At 38.6% G+C, this 22,997-nt stretch overlaps 1 protein-coding gene across 4 annotated transcripts in view; it reads left to right on the plus strand.

Annotated features, from left to right (window-relative positions):
* Window positions 1-22,997, plus strand: part of ADK (adenosine kinase) — a 542,722-nt gene that overhangs the window by 457,218 nt on the left and 62,507 nt on the right. For all 4 annotated transcript variants that reach the window (XM_034775506.1, XM_034775504.1, XM_034775505.1 and 1 more), the window contains 2 exons: window positions 7,311-7,346; window positions 19,650-19,764. In XM_034775506.1, coding sequence (XP_034631397.1) covers window positions 7,311-7,346; window positions 19,650-19,764 — 151 coding nt within the window. The remainder of the gene's footprint in view (window positions 1-7,310; window positions 7,347-19,649; window positions 19,765-22,997) is intronic.

Genomic DNA, 22,997 nt, shown 5'->3' on the forward strand with positions numbered 1-22,997 from the left:
ATTAATCCGGATTGATGTGAAAATACATGTTCTTGTCACTATTCACAACAAGCTTACTGCTGCCATTAAAGAAAGTATATAGAGGCAGGTCCTTAGGTCATGTAAATTGTAATAGCTCCACTGAAGTGAATAGAATTATGACAGTTTACACCCAACTGAGGATCTACCACATAAACTGTACATCTATCATTTTTTAAATGTCAGGGTGCCGTGTGGACACTTCATAGAATTCTTGTTTTAAAATATCTATACAGATGCCAAGTCATCACAATGTTCATCTTAATTGCGCTAATATCATTAGTATACTTTAAATCCATTTTTATTTAAAATATCAGCTACAGTTCAGTAATATCGATCTTCCTTAATCAAATATAAATGATCTTAAACATATATCTACTTGCTTATACTTTTTGCTTGCTATTACTCAGTCATGGCATCACTCCTAACTACATGATGTAAGGTTAATCGTGGCTCTTGCATCCTATTAATTCATCATATTAAGGTATGTGGTTTGCTGTTACTGCTCCTCATTTGAGAGCAGGATAGGTAATAAAATGCAGACATCATACCTATTATATGTAGCACATTATAACGAATACAGTGAAGTGAGTTGTAAGCACAGATCATATTATGAAGCTTTTCATGTGCTGCATAGAATAGTGAGGTTTGGTACAAGAAAACCTCTACAAAGAAGTATGTCATGGACTTGGTGATGTACGTAGGATGCCTTTGTTATATTCCAAAACATAGCAACCAGAAAGCTGTTGTCCTTTCTATGCATTAAGACAGATGCCATTTCTAGGATCGTATTTAATAGTGTGACCGGGCCTGCAGTTGAAAGAGTGGAAAATGTGACACAGCTTACTGAGGCATTTAATAAAAACTTCACCCCCTACTCAAAGACAAGTTTAACTCTCACACAATGATGAGTCTGTTGCAAGAGAGGCACATGTAAGGGACTCTTGGTGCTCTTGATAGTAATATTCTTAGAGACCAGGTTTCTACATAAGTGTGAGGAAAGTTACCACCTTCCATAAAGGGGGAAAAAAGTCTTCAACAAAAAGGTGCCTGATTTTCAGAAGTGCTGAGCACCCAGATATCCCACTGAAGTCAAAGGGAGCTCAGCACCTTTGAAGTTTGCAATAATCTAGCAAAGGGAGCAGCCATCCGGATTGCAAACCTGGAAGCAGAGAGTTTATTTGTTTGTAGCTTGCTTTAATTCATGGAGTGAGGAAAGAGAAAGCAATGCTGCGTGCAATTAAGCATTAATCCATGTGGAAGGGGACTGCTAGGAAAGATCAGAGAATGATGTAGGAGAGAAGGAGGTGGGCTGTTTTTTCCCTAGTTTACAACATCCAGGAGGGACAAATCTTTCTGCATACACTCATTCTTGAATAGAGCTACATGTCTGACACCTCTGTGATGCGTTGTGACCAAAGCATACTCTCATGTGTTTGATTTCTTCTCTTTATTTATTTTTTTAAAAACAATTTACACGGATGCTGGGCAAAATAAATGTGTCTATATCATGGATATACTTTTTAACCACTCATCTCAAAGACAGTGTGTCATTACTACAGTAAAATTTAGATTATCTGAACCATGTCTATCAGAAAAACCCCTCATAGAAAATCCAACTTCCAAAGTGCATCATTTATGTTAAAAACTCTTTCTTAACTGCATCCCTATTTATCAATATTACTTTCTTGGCCTCCATTCCATTTAGATAATTAGAGTTTCACTTTAGTAAAACTTTATGCTACTTGCATTTCATTATGGCAAACAAGGTGAGATGTAGAAAAACGAGAGAATTCAAAGAAGACAAAGTTATACAAAGATTAGAGGAGAATTAGTAGGAGAGACTGAGAAGACTAAATGATTATAGTATAGAAAAAAGAGAAGTCTCTGAGGAGATGATCATAGTCTTTAATACCCTCAAGGAAACAATGTAAATGAAAGAAAATAATAATTCACAACTTTCAGAAGCTGATAGTGCAAGGAGCAATAGCCTGAAGGTAAGGAAGGGGAAGTTTTGATTTTAGAAATTTTTAAATGTAAGAGCAATTTGGCCATGCAATAGATTGCTTGAGGATATGGTAGAGACATCATTCAAGAAGTGGTTAAATGAGATATTAGTGGGAGTAAAATAATGAATGAGTGGTTCTGTCAAATGCAGACTCAAACTGCATGATCTTAGTGGTTTTAAGAATCCATTAAAGTTTTGTTGCTCATAATTCACTTGGATTTGGGAAAAGCATTTTAATACTGTAAAACCATTGTGTGTGTAGGGGTAGGTTTAAAATTATTCATTTTCCTGAATCTATTGATATGTTGCTGGTTTGTCTTCCCAAAGGAAATTGAGGGTACCACTTATAAAACTGCCAGCAAATGAAGGCAGAAAATGCTGTGACCATGACCTGGGCTTCCATAGTGGGTATGCAGACTTATAGGTGTGGCAATGAGAACTCCCTCATAAATAGTCAATATCCATCTTTTTCTACCATGGTAAATTTATGAGAGAAACGTAGCAAAAAGTGACTGGGTTTTATGGTGTTTAGTGAGATATTCCTTCCTTCAAGAAGGATTTTGGGGAAAGGTTAGGTTGTGCATCCCCTGCATTTGCGATCTTGTATAATTATTGAAAACGCATTCATGTGCGAGGTTATTGTTGTTTTCCTGCTGTTTTATAATTTATTTATGGCACAGTGTTGGTTTTAGGAACAAAATGCAAATTTGATTTGCTGTGATTTTTTTGCAGGCTTTAAAGTCAAAATGCATAATGTAGAAGATAATACCATTGCTGGCACTTTTTGGAAGGTCTGTCAGTTCATTTCAGCAATACATAGTTTTGAATGCTGTTGAAGAAAATTGTATGAGTTTTATATTGGCGTAAATTAATTAAATTTAAACCAGCATGCATTTTGTTACTGTTTTGGGTATAATTTAGTCAAGCCACCATATAACCTTGGTACCAATAAAAGAAGAACTCAATATGCTAAGAAAATTTAATATGTAGTTTACCTAGTGTTTGTTATGGCAAAGAGAACATACAGTCATTGATGGTTGAACCATCTAGCTCTGTAATCATAAAATTCTTGCTGAATGGGGTTAAATACCCATAACAAAGTAGAGGTTAATGAATCCTGTGTTTGGAGGATATGTGTCTGTTTACTCATAAACAAATAGTTTTATATTATTGGTTATAAAAGGCTTCAGAATTTTAACAAGCCACGATACAATTAGTTTCAGTCCAGATTATAGACAGCTTCACTTAATAAATACTAGGAAACTAACAGCAATAAAATACATGCAAACTTGTAAATTGTTTTAAGCTAGCAAAAGAGATGTAGTATAATAGCAGTGGTAGGTACTAAAGGAAGTTGTCTTTTTTATTGTTATCTCTTTAGTTTATCTCCCCTTTCCTGTGTAAACTGTTCAGTGTTAATTTTAGTGATACAGTGTTACTCAAGTTAAACTACCCCGTACACATAGTTTTAAAGTGTGAATTTCCATGTACCACTAAAGAATGTTTTTCCCAATTTGATGATGCATTATTGTTAAACCGTTTCTATTTCTAGTTTGGGCTATCCAGTAACAAATCTGCTTTGATAGGCAATACAAAGATGGTATAGATGAGAGTATGATGATTATAAATATATATCATAGTTTGAGCACATAATGAGGCTTTTATAAAAGTAAGTGTTGTGTTGTAAAAATATGAGTTAGTGAAAGTTTATCAAAAGTGGAAAAAAAACTATCCCACCTCCTAAGAAAATTCTGTTCTGTTGCTGTTTTGCTTTATGTTGTTGCATGTCATGCATGAATGAAAATACTGCATTCTCTGGGGAGCAGTAAAGTCTCTGTGTAGGTTGTTTACTTCCTTAATCCCTCCTTCTTTGTGACTCCTGATGTCAGATATAAAATGGAAAGCTTGTAAATATAGTGATTATCATACTGATTATCACCTGCATTAAGGAATGCCCTGACTGGCTATCATAAACCTAGCAGACTCCACATATTACAGCCACTCTAAGGTTAGATTTTAACCTGACTACTTTATTAGAGATGTGAAGCTCAGTATGAGGCACCCTGAGGCAGCACAGATGGGGACTGCTTGTTTTCTCTTTCACTCTTATTGTGAATAGAAACTAAAGATTGTCCAGCTATACTGAAAGAACAACAACAGACACTTGATATGGTTTTAATCAAGCTGCAACTTTATTGTTAGATGTCTGGGACTACAGTTACAGTGCAGGTAATTCCATGGTCATTTCAATAGCTACCTGGGGGCTTCCACCAACCCCCATCTTTTTCGATCCGGGTCTCCCAGCCAACCAATTGCTAGAACCTTACCTTCCCACCACCTCAAATGAGGGTTAAGGTGGGCTATAAGGAAAGGGGGTTGGCTCCCTGCTGTGCCAGGCATAGGAGCCCTGAACCTCCCGCCCATTCCACTCCTTTAACAAACACCCCCTTTTTAAGTTCTTTACCAAGTCATTTCTCTGGTCACTGTAGCCCTTCCCCATGGTGTACCTGCACGGGACATTCGCCCCAAACTTACAGAATGAGCTGCGACATCATAGCCTAGCTCCTTTCCCTACTCGCTGTAACAAAGCCCCCCAGAAAGGCAAAAAAATCCGCTCCACCTAGGCCAGTCTGGTAATGAGGGAAAAATTCCTTCCCAGCCCACCTAGAAAGGAGTGACTAGTGTGATGCTCACAGCAAGCCCTGACCAAACCTGATATTTTGCCACCTCAAGGGGAGGGAGTGTGAGTGCTGCTCTGCCTGGTCTGGGGAAAATGGGCTTCTCCCATTGGGCTTACCCCTTTTCAACTCCCCAGCCCTTCCGGTCCCTGGGGGTGAGTCAGTATCACCACACTGACCCACTCCCCCGTTTGCAGCAGCTTCTGAGCCCCTCTCCCACCTTCCACTATTCCCCTTCCCCTGGAAAGCCAGACAATGCCTTTCCTCCGCCCCTCCCCCCACCCCCGTCACCCCTTAAGGTGCAATGGGATCATCCTCTGCACTTTTGTTTGGTTAATTTACTTTGAACTGTCCCTGGTATTTGAGACCTGCCTAATATTTCTCACTTTTCTGCAAACCCAATCTGCAAATCTTCAGTATTGTGTTTTGAGCTTTACTATTTTCTGTACTATGAAGGCTTTAAGGTTAAAGTTATTTTTAAATGGGTGTGACCCTTCATAGGGAGTTGCACGGGTTGAGCATATCTCAGGATCAAGCCCACAGTTCTTGAGACAAACAACTTGTTTTGATGGTTTTGTTGCTTGGGGGCTAGGTGGTCAGGGAAGAGACAAACACTGCTGTTGCTCTGTAGTGCTTTCAAACATCTTTAGATCTAAGGTCCATTATAGGAAAATCTGTGGTTGTATAACCTAGCTACCGTCACTTATGTAGCTGTAGGGATAACAGACCAGCATAAAAGATGAAGCTATAAGAGGGAAAATCAGAAGACAAGATATGTTTAAAGTATTGTTCAAGTGCTTACACATTTTTGTGCATGGGCCAGGGCTTTCAAACTGCATGTGTTATATGAGAATGCCCAATTCTAGAAAATTAAGATGAATTTCCTTAAAGTCTGTCTACCGTACAAGGAAATAAAAATACTGTTAACTGGAATCGTTTGCACTTCACAAATGTAAGAGTGTACTGGTATCCACTTTCCTGTCCAAACAATAGTTTAACACAGATGTTAATGTCTTGTTGCTCTGAGGCCTTTTTTAAGGCCCCTCAGGATAGATCAGTATAACTTCCTATTTCAATTTTATAACTAAAAACCAAGGTTAAAAATGTAATCTGGCTACAATACATGATTTTTAGTTCATTTTCATATTCTCTGTGCAGCTTATCACTCCTCTATTTTTCTCATTTTTGCTTTTTCTGTGTCCCAGTCCCAGCTAAGCCTTTCCTGATTGTATTGCAGTTCATTGTACGTGCATCACTTTATAGTGGAAGCTTGCAGACTCCTTTTTTCATATGAGCATAGGCTTTGTTAATGACATGCTGGTTTAGGAAACGCTGCATGATATCTTTGAACCCTACACTCTTCCTTGACAGCCTGGCTAGCAAATGTCATTGACTATGTGATGTACAAGAAGGAATTCTATTGTAAGTAAATTGTCAAAGTGGCTAACCTTGCCTGCACCCAATTGTCAGGACCATGATTCAGTTTTTCTGTCAACATCAGCTAAGACTAACCTGGGCAGCCTTATATTTCTGCAGTGAGCAGCCCGAGGAGTTGTGCTTCTCAGCTTATCGCATTTTATTAACCTGACCTTACTGTTGTAATAAATTGCATCCACATCAAGTTCTTAAATTGTCAAAAAAATGGCAGATTATATAGGTTCACAAATGTGTATTTTTCCCTCCCCAGTGTACTGCTTAAAAGTGAAGCATTACCAAAAGCTGTGCTAGAGATACTGATAGTATGTCTAGGCACACTGCCTTAAATGGTTTGGTATGGTAGTTGGTTTAGTTTAGTTGGATCATTTCGCTATTCCAGCTCAAGACCCATCCATCTATTAATATCACTTGGCAAAGTTACTTTGGAAGAAGGCAAGTTAAGGTGTAAAGACTCTTGACAATTGTCTGCAATATTTGCTTATGCTAAGGTGGAAAGTGGATAGGAAAATAACATTGTTATCATCCTCTATGTCTCTGCTTTCATTGGAAAAACAAAATATATGACTGGAGCAATTAACATAAGTAAGAAACAAGGACATTGTGGTTTCCTGATGTTTCTTCTGCTCTTTGAGGAAAGGAACATAGTTACAGTGCCTGACGCTGTGATTAAGACATCAGAGTATTTAAAAATGCTCATGTGATTCTGCCACAAAGGTTTGATCTCATTTTGTTTAAATAATATCTAATCCTATCTTTTTAATGCACAGTAAATGACAAATGATTTTTAAAAAGCATAATGACCTATATATCCTGAAGTCTAATAGACAAATAGGGACATGATGCTTTTTAATTAAGAATGTATCTTAAAGCCATATGCCTGGTTGGTTGTTAAAGTTACTATAACCAGAAGTAAATTTGCCAGCTTGGGAAAAAACATACGTTGCACCTTCTTCATTTGAACTTGTGAAATCCGTTGATAATATACTGCTGTCTTGCCGGGGATGGGGCAGGAGGAGCCTTTTAGTGCAAGTATCAAAATTGAGCAACTTCATATGGATATATTGAGATAATTGTGTAAACGGAAGACTGCCTGAATGAGTTTCAAAATGTGTTATTTCTTCATTATCTAGCACTTTATAATTAACTGTTCTTTATTTTTATTATTTCAGGAAGCTGCCACTTTTGCCAGAGAGCAAGGTTTTGAGGTGAGTTAACCCACAATTGCACACTAAACAGATCCTAAAGGTTTTTTTCTTGCTGATAATGAAGTTCTTTTGGACAGTGATTGATGTGCTATTATACTCTCCAAGCCTCGCAGTGGTTGCCATGGAAACTTGGCAGTCGTCATGGTTTCTTTGTTCTGCCAGCTCAGTGTTATGACGCACTCTGCTAGGTCTGCACCCAACATCGCCTACAGATGTTATTTATTGAATTTTGAAAAGCCTCTTGGGAAGCCGAGAGGTTGGGCACGGTTTCAAGCTGCCTCTGCAGATATGGGACCTGTCAGTTTGTTCAGTTAAAAAGCTATCTCATTAGCTGCATTACACTCCATAAGGATTCGCTGCTAAAGCAGTGGTGAAGCAAGACTAAATAGTGAAATATAACACCGTTTAAATAACTTAAACCCTGCCACATGCGGATTATCATTATGCAAATGAATTTTAGAAAGGTTGTAAATAAAATGGTTAGGAACTGATTAATGTGAACCCTGCTTTTACAAACAGCATCTTTTGGAAGGGTGGTTTACGTTTTTGTTTTCACACGCACACAAGTTGGTTTTCCATCTGTGTTCTCCAAAATGTACAATCCTTCACTTAACACTCTCTTTCTTGAAGTAAACACTGTTGATTTTACAGTGATTTTTCAGCACTTTTGATTTCTACTTTATCACCTTGATGTATTTATTTGAATGACTAAGCTGTTTTATAGTTTCTCACTGTCTAAATTCAGATACAGTAACTTGATCAGGAGAGTTATCAGCTATAGGACTATGGTGCCATCTCCAAATGTGCAGTTCTTAAACACTATAATTATTGTGACGACAACTGTACTAATTTTACTGATAGTTACGTGATCCTACTGAAATGTAAATTGCAGCACAGAGCACATGTAAATCCCTTTCAGCACTTTTCAATGGGAATCAGACCCACTTAAAGTAATATGTTCTCAGTGCAAATGTATAGATAGAGCTTTGACTCTTCAGCTCCCATTTGCATTAATAAGAGCAGCACAGTTAGGACCCCACCAGTTAATTTGAGAACATGCGACTTTTGTGTGGGTCTGATTATGTACAAAAGAAGAGGGAAAGATTTTTATCTTTTGTTCCCCAATTTAGTTTTCTTTAAGATCATTCACTAGCAGGTATATCAATGTTTTGGATATTAAAACTGTGGGCTGCCCCATTTCAATGTATGTGTCATAAATTCTTGCAGTTGCTTTGTAGAAATCTAGACATTTTATCACTGTCAGGTTTCATTTGTATAATCTGTATTGTTAGCATAAAAATACATTTTCCATTTATTCTGTCAACTAAATGAATTTTGCAGATGCTTCCAAGTACCACATGTAGTGTAACAAATTACTGGGACCCAGTAGTAGCTAGACAATAAAAAAAAAGAGAGGAAGTAGTATATTAAGCCTACCATTATATATTTTTATTGCCACCTTGAGCTAAAGATTTTGAATGTGCCTGGTTTAAATTCAAACCACTTTTGCTGGTGTCCACTAACCACCATCATATTAACCTTTCCATTAGTGTTTGCTTAGAGATTCTAGCATAGTTTTTTTCTGAACATCCTAAATCTGCCACATTTGATTAGAGCACATTGGTAAAGTGCACAATGATTATGATCTTATCTCTTATTGGCCGCATACTTGGCAATAACTAACATGTCAAGTTTGCTGACAGTTATATATAAAAATTGATAAGTGTCCGCTCTATTGTTTTCCCTTCTGGTTTGAAAAAAAAATCCCAGCACCAAAAAGGGATATCAAGGGAAGGTAGAATAACCTCCATTAGATGTTTCATAAATAATAAAACATAATGAGACTCAAACTAGAAAAAGCTGAGCCAAGCCGCTGCTATTTGAGAATGTTTTCAGAGCTTGCTTTGGACAGCACAGAGTAATTTGGAAATGCCTGCTGGAGAGTTTTGTACTTCTGTGAATAAAGCACACTGTAAACTAACCAGACTTAAAAACAAGTGTAATGTAAAAAGAAATGGATAGACTAGCTGTTTGTAAGCATACCAGAATGTTTGGAGAAATAACCATTGTTTAGGCATGAGGAAAGGTCAGTCCTGAGTCAAGTATTATACATGACATTCTATTTTTTGTTTCTTTGTAAATTTTGCATAATTTTTTTAAAGAAGAACTCAATTTCTAAAATGGATACAGTGATTTGCAGTGAGAAGAGACAGCTTGAAGAGTACTGGAGAATAAGATAAGAACTGGAGTTGGACAGATCAAAAAACAGAATATTTTTCAAGTAGATAATGGACTATTAGAATCATAGAAATGTAGGGCTGAATGGGACCTCAAGAAGGCATCAGGTCCAGCCCCCCGTGCTGTGGCAGGACCAAGTAAACCTAGACCATCCCTGACACGTGCTTGTCCAAACAGTTTTTAAAACCTTCAGTGATGGGGTTTCCACAGCCTCCCTTGGTAGCCTGTTTCAGAGCTTAACTACCTTTGTAGTTAGAAAGTTTTTCGTAATATCCAACCTAATCTCCCTTGCTGCAGATTAAGCCCATTGCTTCTTGTCCTACCTTCAGTGGACATGGAGAACAACTGATCACATTATTCTTTATAGTAGCTCTCAACAGATTGGAAGACTGTTATCAGGTCCTCCCTCAGTCTTCTTTTCTTAAGACTAAACATGCCAATTTTTTTTAACCTTTCCTCATAGGTCAAGTTTTCTAAACTTTTTGTTATTTTTGTTGCTCTCTCTGGATTCTTTCCAATTTGTCCACATCTTTCCTAAAGTGTGGCACCCAGAATGGGACACAGTACTCCCAGCTGAGGCCTCATCAGTGCCAAGCAGAGTAGGACAGTTGCTTCCTATGTCTTATGTACAACACTCCTGTTAACACCCTCTTCCCCCCCCCCAGAATATTAGCCTTTTTCACAACTGCATCAGATTTTTGACTCAGTTTGTGATCCATTTGTAACCCCCAGATCCTTTTCAGCGGTACTACCCTCTAGCTTGTTATTCCCCATTTTGTAATTGTGCATTTGATTTTTCCTTCCTAAATGAAGTGCTTTGCACTTATCGTCTCTGAATTTCATCTTGTTCAACGTTCTCAAACTGGGGTCCACGGGCCCCGCTGATCAACTGCTCCCCCTCTCTCCCAGAACCTCTTGCACCTGGTGGAACAGCTGTTCACCAGCACGCAGGAGGTGCTGGAAAGGAGGGTGAGGAGTGGGGATGGGGTACTCTCGGGGAGAGGGCAGAAAGAGGCGGGGAAGAAGAGGGGGGAGGGACGGAGCAGGGGTGGGACGAGGTGGGGGTGGAGCCTTGGGGGAAGGAGTGGAGTGGGGGCAGGGCCTGGGGCTGAGCCAGGGGGCTTGCAGGTCCGTGGAAAAAAAATTAAAATCAAAATGGGGGTCCTCGGGTTGCTAAAGTTTGAGAACCGCTGATCTGGTTGATTTCAGACCAGTTTTTCAATTTGTCAGGGTTATTTTGAATTATAATCTTGTCCTCCAAAGTGTTTGCAACCCTTCCGGGCTTGGTGTCCTCAGCAAATTTTATAAGCATGCTCTCCATTCTATTATCCAAATCATTAATGAAAATATTGAATAGCACCAGATCTAGGCCTGACTCCTGAGAGACCCGACTAGATGCACCCTGTCAGTTTGACAGCTAACCATTGATAAATACTCTGGTCTTTCAACCAATTTTGCACCCATCTTATAGTAATTTCTTCTAGACCACATTTCTTTAGTTTGCTTATGAGAATGTCATGTGGGACTCAGTCAAAAGCCTTCCTAAAATCAAGATATATCACATCTACTGCTTCCCGCTTATTCAGTAGGCCAGTAACTCTGTCAAAAAAGGAAATTAGGTTATTTTGGCATAATTTGTTTTTGAGGAAACCATGCTGGCTATTCCTTATAACCCTACTATCCTCCAGGTGCTTGCAAGTTGATTGTTTAATAATTTGTGCCAGTATCTTTCCAGGTATCAAAATTAGGATGGTTGGTCTATAGTTCCTTGTGTCCTCTTTGTTCCACTTTTTAAAGATAGGTATTATGTTGGCTCTTCTTCAGTCTTCTAGGACCTCACCCATCCCCCAGGAGAAAGATAGTAGCTAGTGGTTCTGAGATTGCTTCAGCTAGTTCCTTATGTACCTTCTGATTAATTTCATCAGGAGCTGCCGACTTGAATACATCTAATTTATCTAAATATTATTTAACCTATTCTTTCCCTATTTTGGCTTACATTCTTTCCCCCTTGCTGATAATATTAATTAACCTTTTTAGTGAAGACTGAAGCAAAATAGGCATTAAGCACCACAGCTTTCTTGATGTCATCAGTTATTAGCTCTCCTTCCCCACTAAGTAGAGGACCTACCCTGTTCTTTGTCTTTCTCTTGCTCTTAATGTATTTAAAAACCTCTTCTTACTGCCTTTTATATCCCTTGCTAGGCGTAACTCATTTTGTGCCTTAGCCTTTCTGATTTTGTTCCTACATGCTTTCTTCCTACATATTGTTGAGTATTTGATTTAAATGATAGTCTTGCTAAGAACTTAAAATTAAGATACTTTATCTAAAAGTTTCACAAGGGTGATTTAGCACTGGAAATTAGTTATAACTAGAGTTTTTCATATTTACTGCATTTTTAGCTGCAAAGCAGCTTTATACTTTTAGGACTTGTATTAGACAAAATGCTTCTTTAAATATATATTCAATTGCATATGTCTGTAAAGTTTTTAAAGGACCAGGTTTAAAGAAAGAAAAAACACAATTTAGTCATTTTCAATAAACTTATACTTTTACATGGAAATATCCTGTTGCTTTGTGCCAGAAATAGAGGAAGATCTTTAGCTCTATGATAAAAATCACAAAAATGCTGCTAAGAAAGATCACATTTGAAGGACTCTTTGGGATGTACTCCAGCTCCAGTTTATCGAGTTAGATGATCTTCTGTCTCACTTGAAGGAAATATCAATGAGTTTTCATCCACCACTGTATTCTAAAGCCACCATTTCCTGCCTTTATCTCCTACCCCACATTCAGCTATATTAATTGTAGGTGGAACTTGACCTCTAATGTATGGCTTCCTCTAGTGGCACATCAATAACTGCTTACTGCATGAATTTTTTGCTACGGGTACGTCTTCACTATCCGCCATATCGATTGATCCGGGATCAATATATCGCATCTCGTTAAGACGCAATATATCGATCCCCAAACGCGCTCACCGTCGACTCTGGAACTCCACCAGAGCAAGCGGCGGTAGCGTAGTCAACGGGGAGCCACGGCCGTCAATCCCGCGCCATGTGGACACCAGGTAATTCGATCCAAGATACTTCGACTTCAGCTACGCTATTCGCGTAGTGAAGTTGCGTATCTTGGATCGATCCCCCTCCCCCCCCAGTGTAGACCAGCCCTAAGTGCACTACTAAATGAGTAGTGTGTGCTCCCTCTGAAGTCAGTGCTTCATCCCCAGCAATGCATTATAAGGTCTGCATAGCCACAAGTATTTGTCCCAATCTTACTCTCAGGCCTGGTTCTACCATGAAGTAGTATAAGGTACTTCTGCCGAGAAACCTGCCTTGCAATAGATCTGTTTTCAAGTAAGTTAAATGGAGAATTAGAATGTTACACCAGGCTTTGTGGGTTAGTCCTGTATAATGGCTGATAGCTTTCTGCTAATTTTATCTAGGGATTTAGGAAGTACCATTTTATCTTTATAGAAAACTTAGGGCTCAGTTCTAATCTTAGAGCTATATGTGAAAAGCATATATAGTAAAATAGGATAATATGTACAAAAACAACAAGGAGTCTGGTGGCACCTAAAGACTAACAGATTTATTTGGGCATAAGCTTTCATGGGTAAAAACCTCACTTCTTAAGGTGCATCTGAAGAAGTGAGGTTTTTACCCACGAAAGCTTATGCCCAAATAAATCTGTTAGTCTTTAAGGTGCCACCAGACTCCTTGTTGTTTTTGTAGATACAGACTAACACGACTACCCCCTGATACTAGGATAATATGTGTGTAACAGGGCAGCCACCTCCTGAGCTCCCCCTTGTGACCTGAGGTCACTCTGCGGGACCCTGCCTCTGTTTCCCCACTTCGGGGTCTATGAATAATGCCACACAGTCTGTCTCATCCAGCAACAGCCCTTCATTATCACAAAGTTCCAAAAAAACAATACCCAAACTCTTCTACCCAGCCTAAGCTGGGCACAGTCCTTCTACACTGAGGGACTCCCTTCCTGCTCTCTGAGCATGTGGAGAAGATGCATCACTTGGCCTGCTTTCTTTGCCATTTGAAATGAAAAACAAAGAGATCCACAACTCCCTTCCCTGGGGACCACAGCAGGAGGCTCTCTCACCCTGCAGCTTTGGTCTGTAGTTGCCCCAGTGACTGATCACAAGCCTCTGTTTTCCTTCCCAGAGTCCTGATTTAGTCATGACTTGCTTCAGTCTTTCTACTTGATTAATCAAATTAGTTCTTTCATGGGTGGGCTGGGATCTTTATAAGGGCCATCCCCCCCTTTGACAATGTGTATTACTAGTAGCCGCCTCCACACAAAACTGTTGGTCTCCTAGAATACTGCAGATCTCCAAAAAAATCCCAAACCATTACTTTAGATGTATTGGACCAAATTCAGCCTTGATGTTTGTGGGCACAACTCCATTAATTTCAATGGATTTAAGCCTGCTTAAGCCAGGTCTGAACTAGTCCCATTATATTTAATGTACATATATTCAGAGATAAAGAATTGGAGGCTTTGTTTGACCAACTGTGGGAGGTTTCAACTCTATGTACCTGTTATTCAGCATATCTGACATATGTTTCTGAAGTGCAATATGTTCTTCTTACTTGATTAAGTAAATGAAGCCTGTGAGCCTCCTCAGATGCCTTATTCAATAGGGAATTGCCTGCCCCTGTGTGATTTTTATATCTCCCTAGCTAAGCCAGAGCCAAATCCAAATGTAAAATCCAGCATTTGGAGGCATCATGTGGATTTATGACACTCTTTTAGATACTTTGGGACCATAAAGCAATGATATGTTTGCACTCACCCATATATGTAAGGGAGTAAGGGATTCAGAACAGTGCTCTGGATAAGAATTCAAATATAATCCAATGCAAGGTACCAATAAAAGTAGGAAATAATCTTTGCTACAGGTATTTCAAAATAATATGTATGGAATAATTTTGCTGAATAGAAACTACTTATACAAACTTGAGGCAAGGTAGCATCTTACAGGGACTTGAAAGGCATGCCACAGCTGGAACCCTCACTTGTCATTTGTCTTTCACATGGCTGAACCACGTGACACAAAATACCACAACCACACTTCAAAATAAAGCAGTACATAATGATCAGACTAAGCTAGACTGTGGAGAGGTGAAGGACTTTCCCACATTAAAATTATAACCATCTTCTGTTATAAGGCCCCATTTTAGTTCCCCTCTCATTTCCCAATAACTTTGGTGTGGAAGATTAATTTGACCTGAAAATTAACTGATTTATTCTCAAGGGAAAAGATAATGTCCAATTTTATTCAAAGGTTGCAGGAATAGTTACAGGACACTAAATTACCCTGGTTTGAAATTCTGACTTTTGTACAATGTTTTTTTTGTTTCTGTATATCTCAGACAGCTTATTACTCCTACTTCTAGCTTCCCATATAGTTAGATCTACTTGAAAACTTGTGCTTTATCTTACTGTCTTTCATTTCCTCCTAACCTTCATCCTCAACTAATCTTTTTTCCCTTGGGTCCTTCCTCTCTGCTTTCAAGGACACCCTTGTAATCCCTCACCCTGAAGAAATTCTCTCTTGATCACACCATTTTCTCAAACTATAGCCTGTCATTCTCGTTTCCTTTGGCTCTAAAGTCTGAGCAAGTTAGTTTATTCCAAATGTCTTCAAATTCTCTGATTCCTTCATCCTCTTTACTATGAACTCTCTAACGATTGTCACTAGGGACCACTTCCTAGTTAAATCTAATAGCCTCTTTTCTAGCCTTATTTTCCTTGAGCTCTCTGATGCTTTATTCTCTCCTCCTTCATGGCTCTCTTCATGGCCTCTAAAGGTTCAGGATTTAGATAAAAACATCTAGTAGCTTGGGATATTTGTCTCAACCAATGTAGGCCTGCTATTCTCTGGCCCCAAACATCTCCTATCCACCACTTGCAGTTATCTTCTTAAGGAGAAGTACTATAGCATCTTTACAGGAGAAGAGCAGGCCCAGTTCCTTCTTTGGCATCTTCATGGTTCATCTCATCCTTCTTTTCCTGGAGAATAGTGCAATGTGGCCTATCTGTCTTCCTCCCTCAACCAGGAGAGATGTGGGACTCCTCCCATTTGCCTTTCTGGTAGGGAAGGTTATCTTCCAATTTCTGTGTTCCCTTCTCCCAGTGTCCCTGCATGTCACCCTGCATCTCTCCTCCCGTCTGGGTAAGTCAACCACCACCTTTTTTCTCTCTTTCCATATTTATCTTTTATACATTAAGAGGGGCTGGCACTATGCGGGCAGGGCAGAAGCAGCTACTGCTTGTCTGGTTGCCCTCTTACTGCCTCATATGCTTTCTGCTCTGGATCATTTTTGGATACTCCAGCAGACAGCAGCTATTATAAGGAGTTTGGGGAGCAAAGGCAGCTAGAGACCTCCCACCCACTCAGGATGGCATAGTCTACTAGTAAGAGGCCAGTTTTAAAAATTATATAACCTTCCTGTGACATTGGTAGGGACTATAAACATCCAGAACTAGATTTCAAAAACACAGGGTAGCCCTGACCAAGATAATGCAGTTGACAAGTATGTAGTAATAATTTTAGTTATGATCCTGGTCTCAATTATGCCCACTACAATCATCTAGGAAGTTAGTTCTGAATTAGAAAGCCAGGACAAGACACGTGATAAAACCTGCATAAACTGAGACAGTTACATGGTCATGTAAGCATGGCTTAGACACTTACCTTAATTGGTAAAACAGAATGGAAACTATCTGCCTGCCCCCTCCCGCTTCCCCCTACTCCCCACCCCCAGTAAATAGCAAAATCTGGCCAAAAATCATTTAAGCTACCCAATACTAAAGAGGAGACTTGTCTTGTTTAGCCTAACCAAAAGAAGGTTGAGGGGAGATATGATTTCTCTCTATAAATAAATCAGAGGGATAAATACCGGGGAAGGAGAGGAGTTATTTAAGTTAAGCACAAGAACAAATGGATATAAATTGGCCATCAACAAGTTTATGCTCAAAATTAGAAATTAGTTTCTAACCATCAGAGGAGTGACGTTCTGGAACAGCCTTCCAAGGGGAACAGTGGGGACAAAAAAAACTAACTGGCTTCAAGACTGAGCTTGGTAAGTTTACGGAGGGAGGGTATGATGAGACTGCCTACAATGTCATGTAGCTGATCTGTGACTACTAGCAGCAAATATTTCCAATGTCTGGTGATGGGATCCTAGATGGGGAGGGCTCCGAGTTACCACCGAGAATTCTTTCCCAGGTGTTTGGCTGCTGGGTCTTGTCCACATGCTCATGGTCTAACTGATTGCCATATTTGGGGTCAGGAAGGAATTTTTCCCTGGGTCAGATTGGCAGAAAATTAGTGTAAATGGTGGAGTCTCTGTAACTTGGGGTCTTTAAACCATAAATTGAGGACATCAGTCACTCAGACGGAGTGTAGGGATCTGTTACGGGAGTGGGTGGGTGAGGTTCTGTGGCCTGTGACATACAGGAGGTCAGACTAGATGATCATGATGATCCCTTCTGGCCTTAAAGTCTATGAGTCTAAGGATATGGACAACTTTGAAGGATCTAACAAATCTAAGTGAAATTAAATTCATTATTGACGTACAAGATAATGAACATAGGAAGGTATAATTTGAAATACTCGTACATTGCTAGATTCTAAATTAACTGTAACCACTCAAGTAAAAGTCTTGAGGGAGCCACTGTGGACGGCTCTATGAAAACTGCTGCTCAATATACAGTGGTGGTTTAAAATAAATAAAAGAGAGAAGAAAGAATGGGGCAGAAAATGATACTGAAAATATTACACCTCTACCTCGATATAATGCTGTCCTCGGGATCCCAAAAATCTTACCGCGTTATAGGTGAAACCACGTTATATTGAACTTGCTTTGATCCATCGGAGTGCGCAGCCCCTCCCCCCTGGAGCACTGCTTTACCGCATTGTATCTGAATTTGTGTTATATCGGGTCGCATTATATCGAGGTAGAGGTGTATAATGATATTACATTAACAAACAGTCTACCCTCACCAAACTTGCTGAGTTCAATTCCAGTCATTTCCATATAAAGACAGATAGGAAAGACTGAGACTGTTTAGTTTAGAGAGGCTATAAATAGGTTTTGGCAGAATTCCGTTTTTATTTTGTTATCATTTTAATGGCTAATATTGATTATTTTAAGCATTGTTTTATTTTTATTAATTAAAATGTTCACAGTTGCTTGAAATTTTGGAGCTTCAAGTTTTTTTTTTATTTTTATCAATTTAAATTTTCACAGTTTCTGAAAATTATTTGGGGGGATTGTCAGATAGTATATGTTGATATTCAAAAACGTGAAGCTTTATAAATGTTAAAATACAAAGTGTCAACATCACATATCAAAATATACAAAGTACATAAGAACGACCATTCTGTTTTACCATCTAACCCAGTGTCCTGGCTTCCGACAGCGGCCGGTATCAGGTGATTCAGAGGAAATGAACAGAACAGGCAATCATCAAGTGATCCATCCCGTATGGTCCACTCCCAGCTTCTGGCAGTCAGAGGCTAGGGACACCAAGAGCATGGCATTGTATCCTTGCCCATTTTGACTAATACCCATTGATGGATCTATCCTCCATTAACTTATCTAATTCTTTTTTGAAGCCCATTATAGTTTTGGCCTTCACAACATCCTCTGGCAATGAGTTCCACAGGTTGACTGTGCATTGTGTGAAGAAGTACTTCCTTTTGTTTGTTTTAAACCTGCTGTCTATTAATTTGTTGTGTGATCCCTGGTTCTTGAGTTACATGAAGTAGTAAATAACACTTCCTTATTCACTTTCTCCATACCATTCATGATTTTATAATAAATATACTGCATAGTATACTACATATCCTTAAATCAAACTCTAATAAGTTCTAAAGCAGCATTTTTCTTACTTTGCCTACCTGTAAATTTCTATTATTATTAATGGCAATATCTTTTCATTGGTTTGTATATGTATGGTGAAATTGACATTTACTGATAGAAATTTAATCCTTGCATACCTAGATATAAATAAGAAGGGACATAATGAATGGCACAGAGAAAGCATGTTCATTTTGTTATTGATGCTCTCATAATTTAGATACAAAGGGGCATTCTGTGAAATTGAAAGGCAACATATTTTGTAACTGATGAAAGAAAATACTTTTAACACATTAACTGGTGGAATTCATTGACGTAGAATATCTTTGAGACCAAAAGCTCAGTACCGTAGCATTAAAAAAATAATTAGACCTGTATATGGATAATGAGAACATTTACATTAGATAAGATTTTAAAAAATAGGAATAGAAACTCTTGTGCTTCAGCCCATAGGACAACCACCAACAGATGGGATTAGGAAGGATTCCTAAAGGCTGGTCATTCCATAATTGTCAGTTACTGGGTTTCTTGCATCTAAATGAAGCATCTTATACTGGCCACTATCAGAGATAGGATACTGGAATGGATGGACCACTAGTCTGAGCTAATTTGGCAATTTCTATGTTCCTACATATATACAATATGGTGTGGAGATTTGTAGTCCCTTGAAAGTGTTTAGAGAAACAGCAAGGACCTGATTCTCCTTGAATTACACTGGTGTAAATCAGCCATAGTTCCATTGAATCAGTGCTGTTACACCAGTGTAAAACCTCTGTATGTTGGAAGAGAATCAAGTCATGAGATTTTCTGAGTTATTCTCTTTCTCATTTTATTTGTAATTTTATGTGGGATAAGGTTAGAATTTAGCCAAAGCACAGAAAATTAATAGAAATTGCCAATTAAAAAATGCTGTGTAATTCTTTCATTAGGCTCTGCATTATAGCAATTGGTATAGCTCCAGTATCACTTCCAAGATTATAGCCAATGGCCTCTTGATACTACATAAACCTTTAAGAGAATGAAGTATTCTTCCTCTTAAAAATCTTTCTCAACAGACAATGAAGTCTATTTTATTATCTAGTCGTAAGAGGATAAATCTTTGATCTGCTAATAAAGTCCTAATCTTTCAGTGCTCTGCTGTGCTGGTTACAAGAATTTTTTCTCTCTTTCTATTAATAGACGGAAGATATTAAAGAGATAGCCCAGAAGACACAAGCCCTGCCAAAGGTGAACCCTAAAAGGCAACGAATTGTAGTCTTCACCCAAGGGAAAGAGGACACTATAATGGCTACAGGTACCTTTTTTAAGCTGTATTGTTATACAGAATATATACGTATTAAATCATGTATTCATTTTATAAATAATAACTGTCAAATTGTATTCAAAGTACTTGTCTTTCCCTGATTTTATCTTAATAAATGTTTCTCATATTTTTAACCCCTTAAATGCCCTAACGGTCAGAAGTTATTATTTCACAGTAATGTCTAACAGCTTAGTTATGGATATCTTAAGTTACTTTATAACATAGATCTAAAACATTTCTCCAATTGGTTTTACTCTGCTTTTTATGACTTCAGATTTTATCTGCAAAGCCATCTTTGCTGCAAACAAGAACACGCTATACTTGTTGGGAACAGCTGCTGCAACAGTATAGTACATTTAAGCAATTGTGAAAATGAGGAAGTGAAATCCAGCACTAAGTGAATTTCCAGTCTTTTTTGCTTTGAACAGACAGTCTCACTTCTAGCTTTTCTCAGCTGCCTGCTCTTCCATTCTCAAAAGAATAGGTGGAAAAAGGTGTTCTAGCTGGGATATGAGTGGCCTTTGCTGTTTGAAATAATGATATGGGAAACACAGATTTAAGCATTACAAACATGACTGCCTGCCTTTTAGCGGGCACTTTAATTTGTCCACCTATACTTCCTAGATTAAATAATACAAGTACTGCCACGTGCTATTGCAAGCCATTTTAGTCATTAATTCCTACACAAGGTAAGGTATTAATTAAGGGTCTGGTTCTATTAAGTGCTGAGTGCCTCCTGTGAGGCCAGGACTGCAGGATCGGGCTCCAAGTAAATATGTCACTACCTTACAGTTTGTTCTTAGGAGAAATCTAAATTATTTCAGTTTTCTAGATTATTTCTTCTCGTAATTTGTTAGCCACAAACTGCTTTCAAACAACACAGGTTCAGAGTTGGATATGTCTGTCTTGTCTTGCAAGCATGACAGCTTTGCTTCCGGAAAATCACTGCAGTATTTGAACGGTCCATATGGAGATGCTCCATCTAAGCTTTGTACGGTTGGCTAAAAAATAGCAGTAAAAATGTTTTTATACATAAGTTAGTAATAATGGTGGTAAACCTAAATCTTACATGTAACCCTCCTGTGCTCTTATTTAATTTTCACTGTGTATTTATTTTATTCTTTAAACTGGAGTTGTTAACAAATCCATTAATCCATTCTTTGATATTTTTACAACTGGGCGCTTATTTGAGAACTGACACTTGCTAATCTTAGCTGTTTGTTCCCTATGAAAATGAACTTAAATTAGAGAATGCACTTCGTATGCATGATAAATGCAAGATGGATAGAGAGGGTATGCAGTGGTGTCAGCTACAAAAGCAAACATGATAAATGTTAAGGCAGTTTTGAGCCCTGGGATAAACTATTCAGTGCACAAGCATAGCTGAATCTCTTTGCTATGTTGTTATTCATGGCAGCCAAATAAATGTCAATAATAAAAGAGAATTAAAGATTTTCATTTCCCAGAGGCAGTCCTTTAATACAGCTTGATCTTTCATTTCATTTGTAATTCGTTCTCATGTCAGGATGCAATCATTTGCCAGGCTCTGTGTGTCATGTTAAGTCATTTAATAATGATTAAGAACATAAAAATGCTTGGCCTGTGGGGCAATTCTCAAAAGAGATACCAATTTGTTATTGTCCCCACCCCCTTGAATATGGATCAGCCTTTTCCCACCTCCTAGCTTTAAACTACTAATGAAGGATAGAAGGAAAATGTGTCCCTTGATTTAGCATATAGTGACACCACAGAATGGCATAGGGCAGTGCTAACACGGTTATTTCAACACTAATTAGGGCTCGTTGTGTTTTAAACCCTGCTTTGTAGAGTGTTTGTGATCATTGGAAAGATTGCTGCACTGAACAATATCTGAGTATACAAATCAAGCCTCTCTTCTTTACTGCATAAAAGACAATTAATACATGTTCACAGGGGTCAGTTGTGGTGAAGTTTATTCTAATGCCTTTCTGAAGAGATCAGATATTCAGGAAGAGTTTGGTCAGAGGTTAAAAGAATATTTGCAAGGAAAAGAAGGCAGTTAGCCAGCCATGGGTTTGAACATGCTAGTGGAGAGCTCCTACTTTAGACTGCAATTAAATAACTTTAGTCAGGTTTTGACCAGCTGAGCATGACAAAAGGAACTTCCTGGTTACTAGGTCAAAGAGAAATGCCTAAAAGCAATATAAACATGAAAAAATTAATTTCTCCCACCCTATCTCAGGGCTTCAGCATCCATGCAACAGACTCTGCTACTTCTATCCCTTCTTCCCTTGCTGCCATTAACGGTCCTGAAACAATTATTGAACAGATCACTTAAAGTGTCCTTGAATTCTCTTTATGCCAACATGGGGGGAAATTACCACCTTCATCCACAGGAGCTTTCGGGGGGGGGGGGGGCACCTGTTATCGGTTCTAGTCTCCTTTGCCACAATGGACTCCAGCTAGCAGGAAAAATTGCAGGGAAAGTTTTGTTGAGCTCTGGCCTGCAGCATGCTCAGGGCACTGTCTGAGGGTGAAGCAGACTGAATTGAGATACCAGCCTCTAACAACACTCTATTGAGCATGTGCAAATGACAATTTTCATTGACTTCTCACTTGGCTGTGATATGGTTGCATTTTCATGGGGTACAACAAAAGGTGTATCTCTCTGTTGCAAGGGGGAACAACTCCACCAAATTTCACATTTGCTCCAAAGCATGGAACTTCTCAACATAATGACTGTAAGAATTAACCTTGGCAAAACACCACTTTTCCCCCTAACGTTCTCAGAAACAACTGAACCATTTTTGCTGAAACTTTCAAAGGAAAAAAAAAATAGCCTGAGGCAGATATCTGGCACAAGAAAAATGTCAGCCAGAATGGTTCAAGTTAGGCAAAGTTATAAGCAACTGAACACAGGGACGTAGGGATTGTGTACTTGGGGAAATTTACCAGCAGAACTATACTATACCAGCATAGTACTGCCAGTAAATTTCATCATGTTAGATAAGCCCTTATTTTGGAAAGTGTTAGGCAACCTTAACTATAGGTATTACTGCAAGCTTCCACACATAAAAACAAGACATTCAGTGATACCTTTCAGTATTGATCACATTATGAAAAACAGACCAAAATGAAAGCATAAAGTTGAATAAACAAAATTGTGGTCTCTAGAAAAACCAAGTTGTTCATAGTTACTATTTGCTGTCCATAAATAATAAAAGTTGGGGATATACAAATGGTAT

Source organism: Trachemys scripta, chromosome 7 (genome assembly GCF_013100865.1).
Source record: "Trachemys scripta elegans isolate TJP31775 chromosome 7, CAS_Tse_1.0, whole genome shotgun sequence".
Classification (NCBI taxonomy): domain Eukaryota; kingdom Metazoa; phylum Chordata; order Testudines; family Emydidae; genus Trachemys; species Trachemys scripta.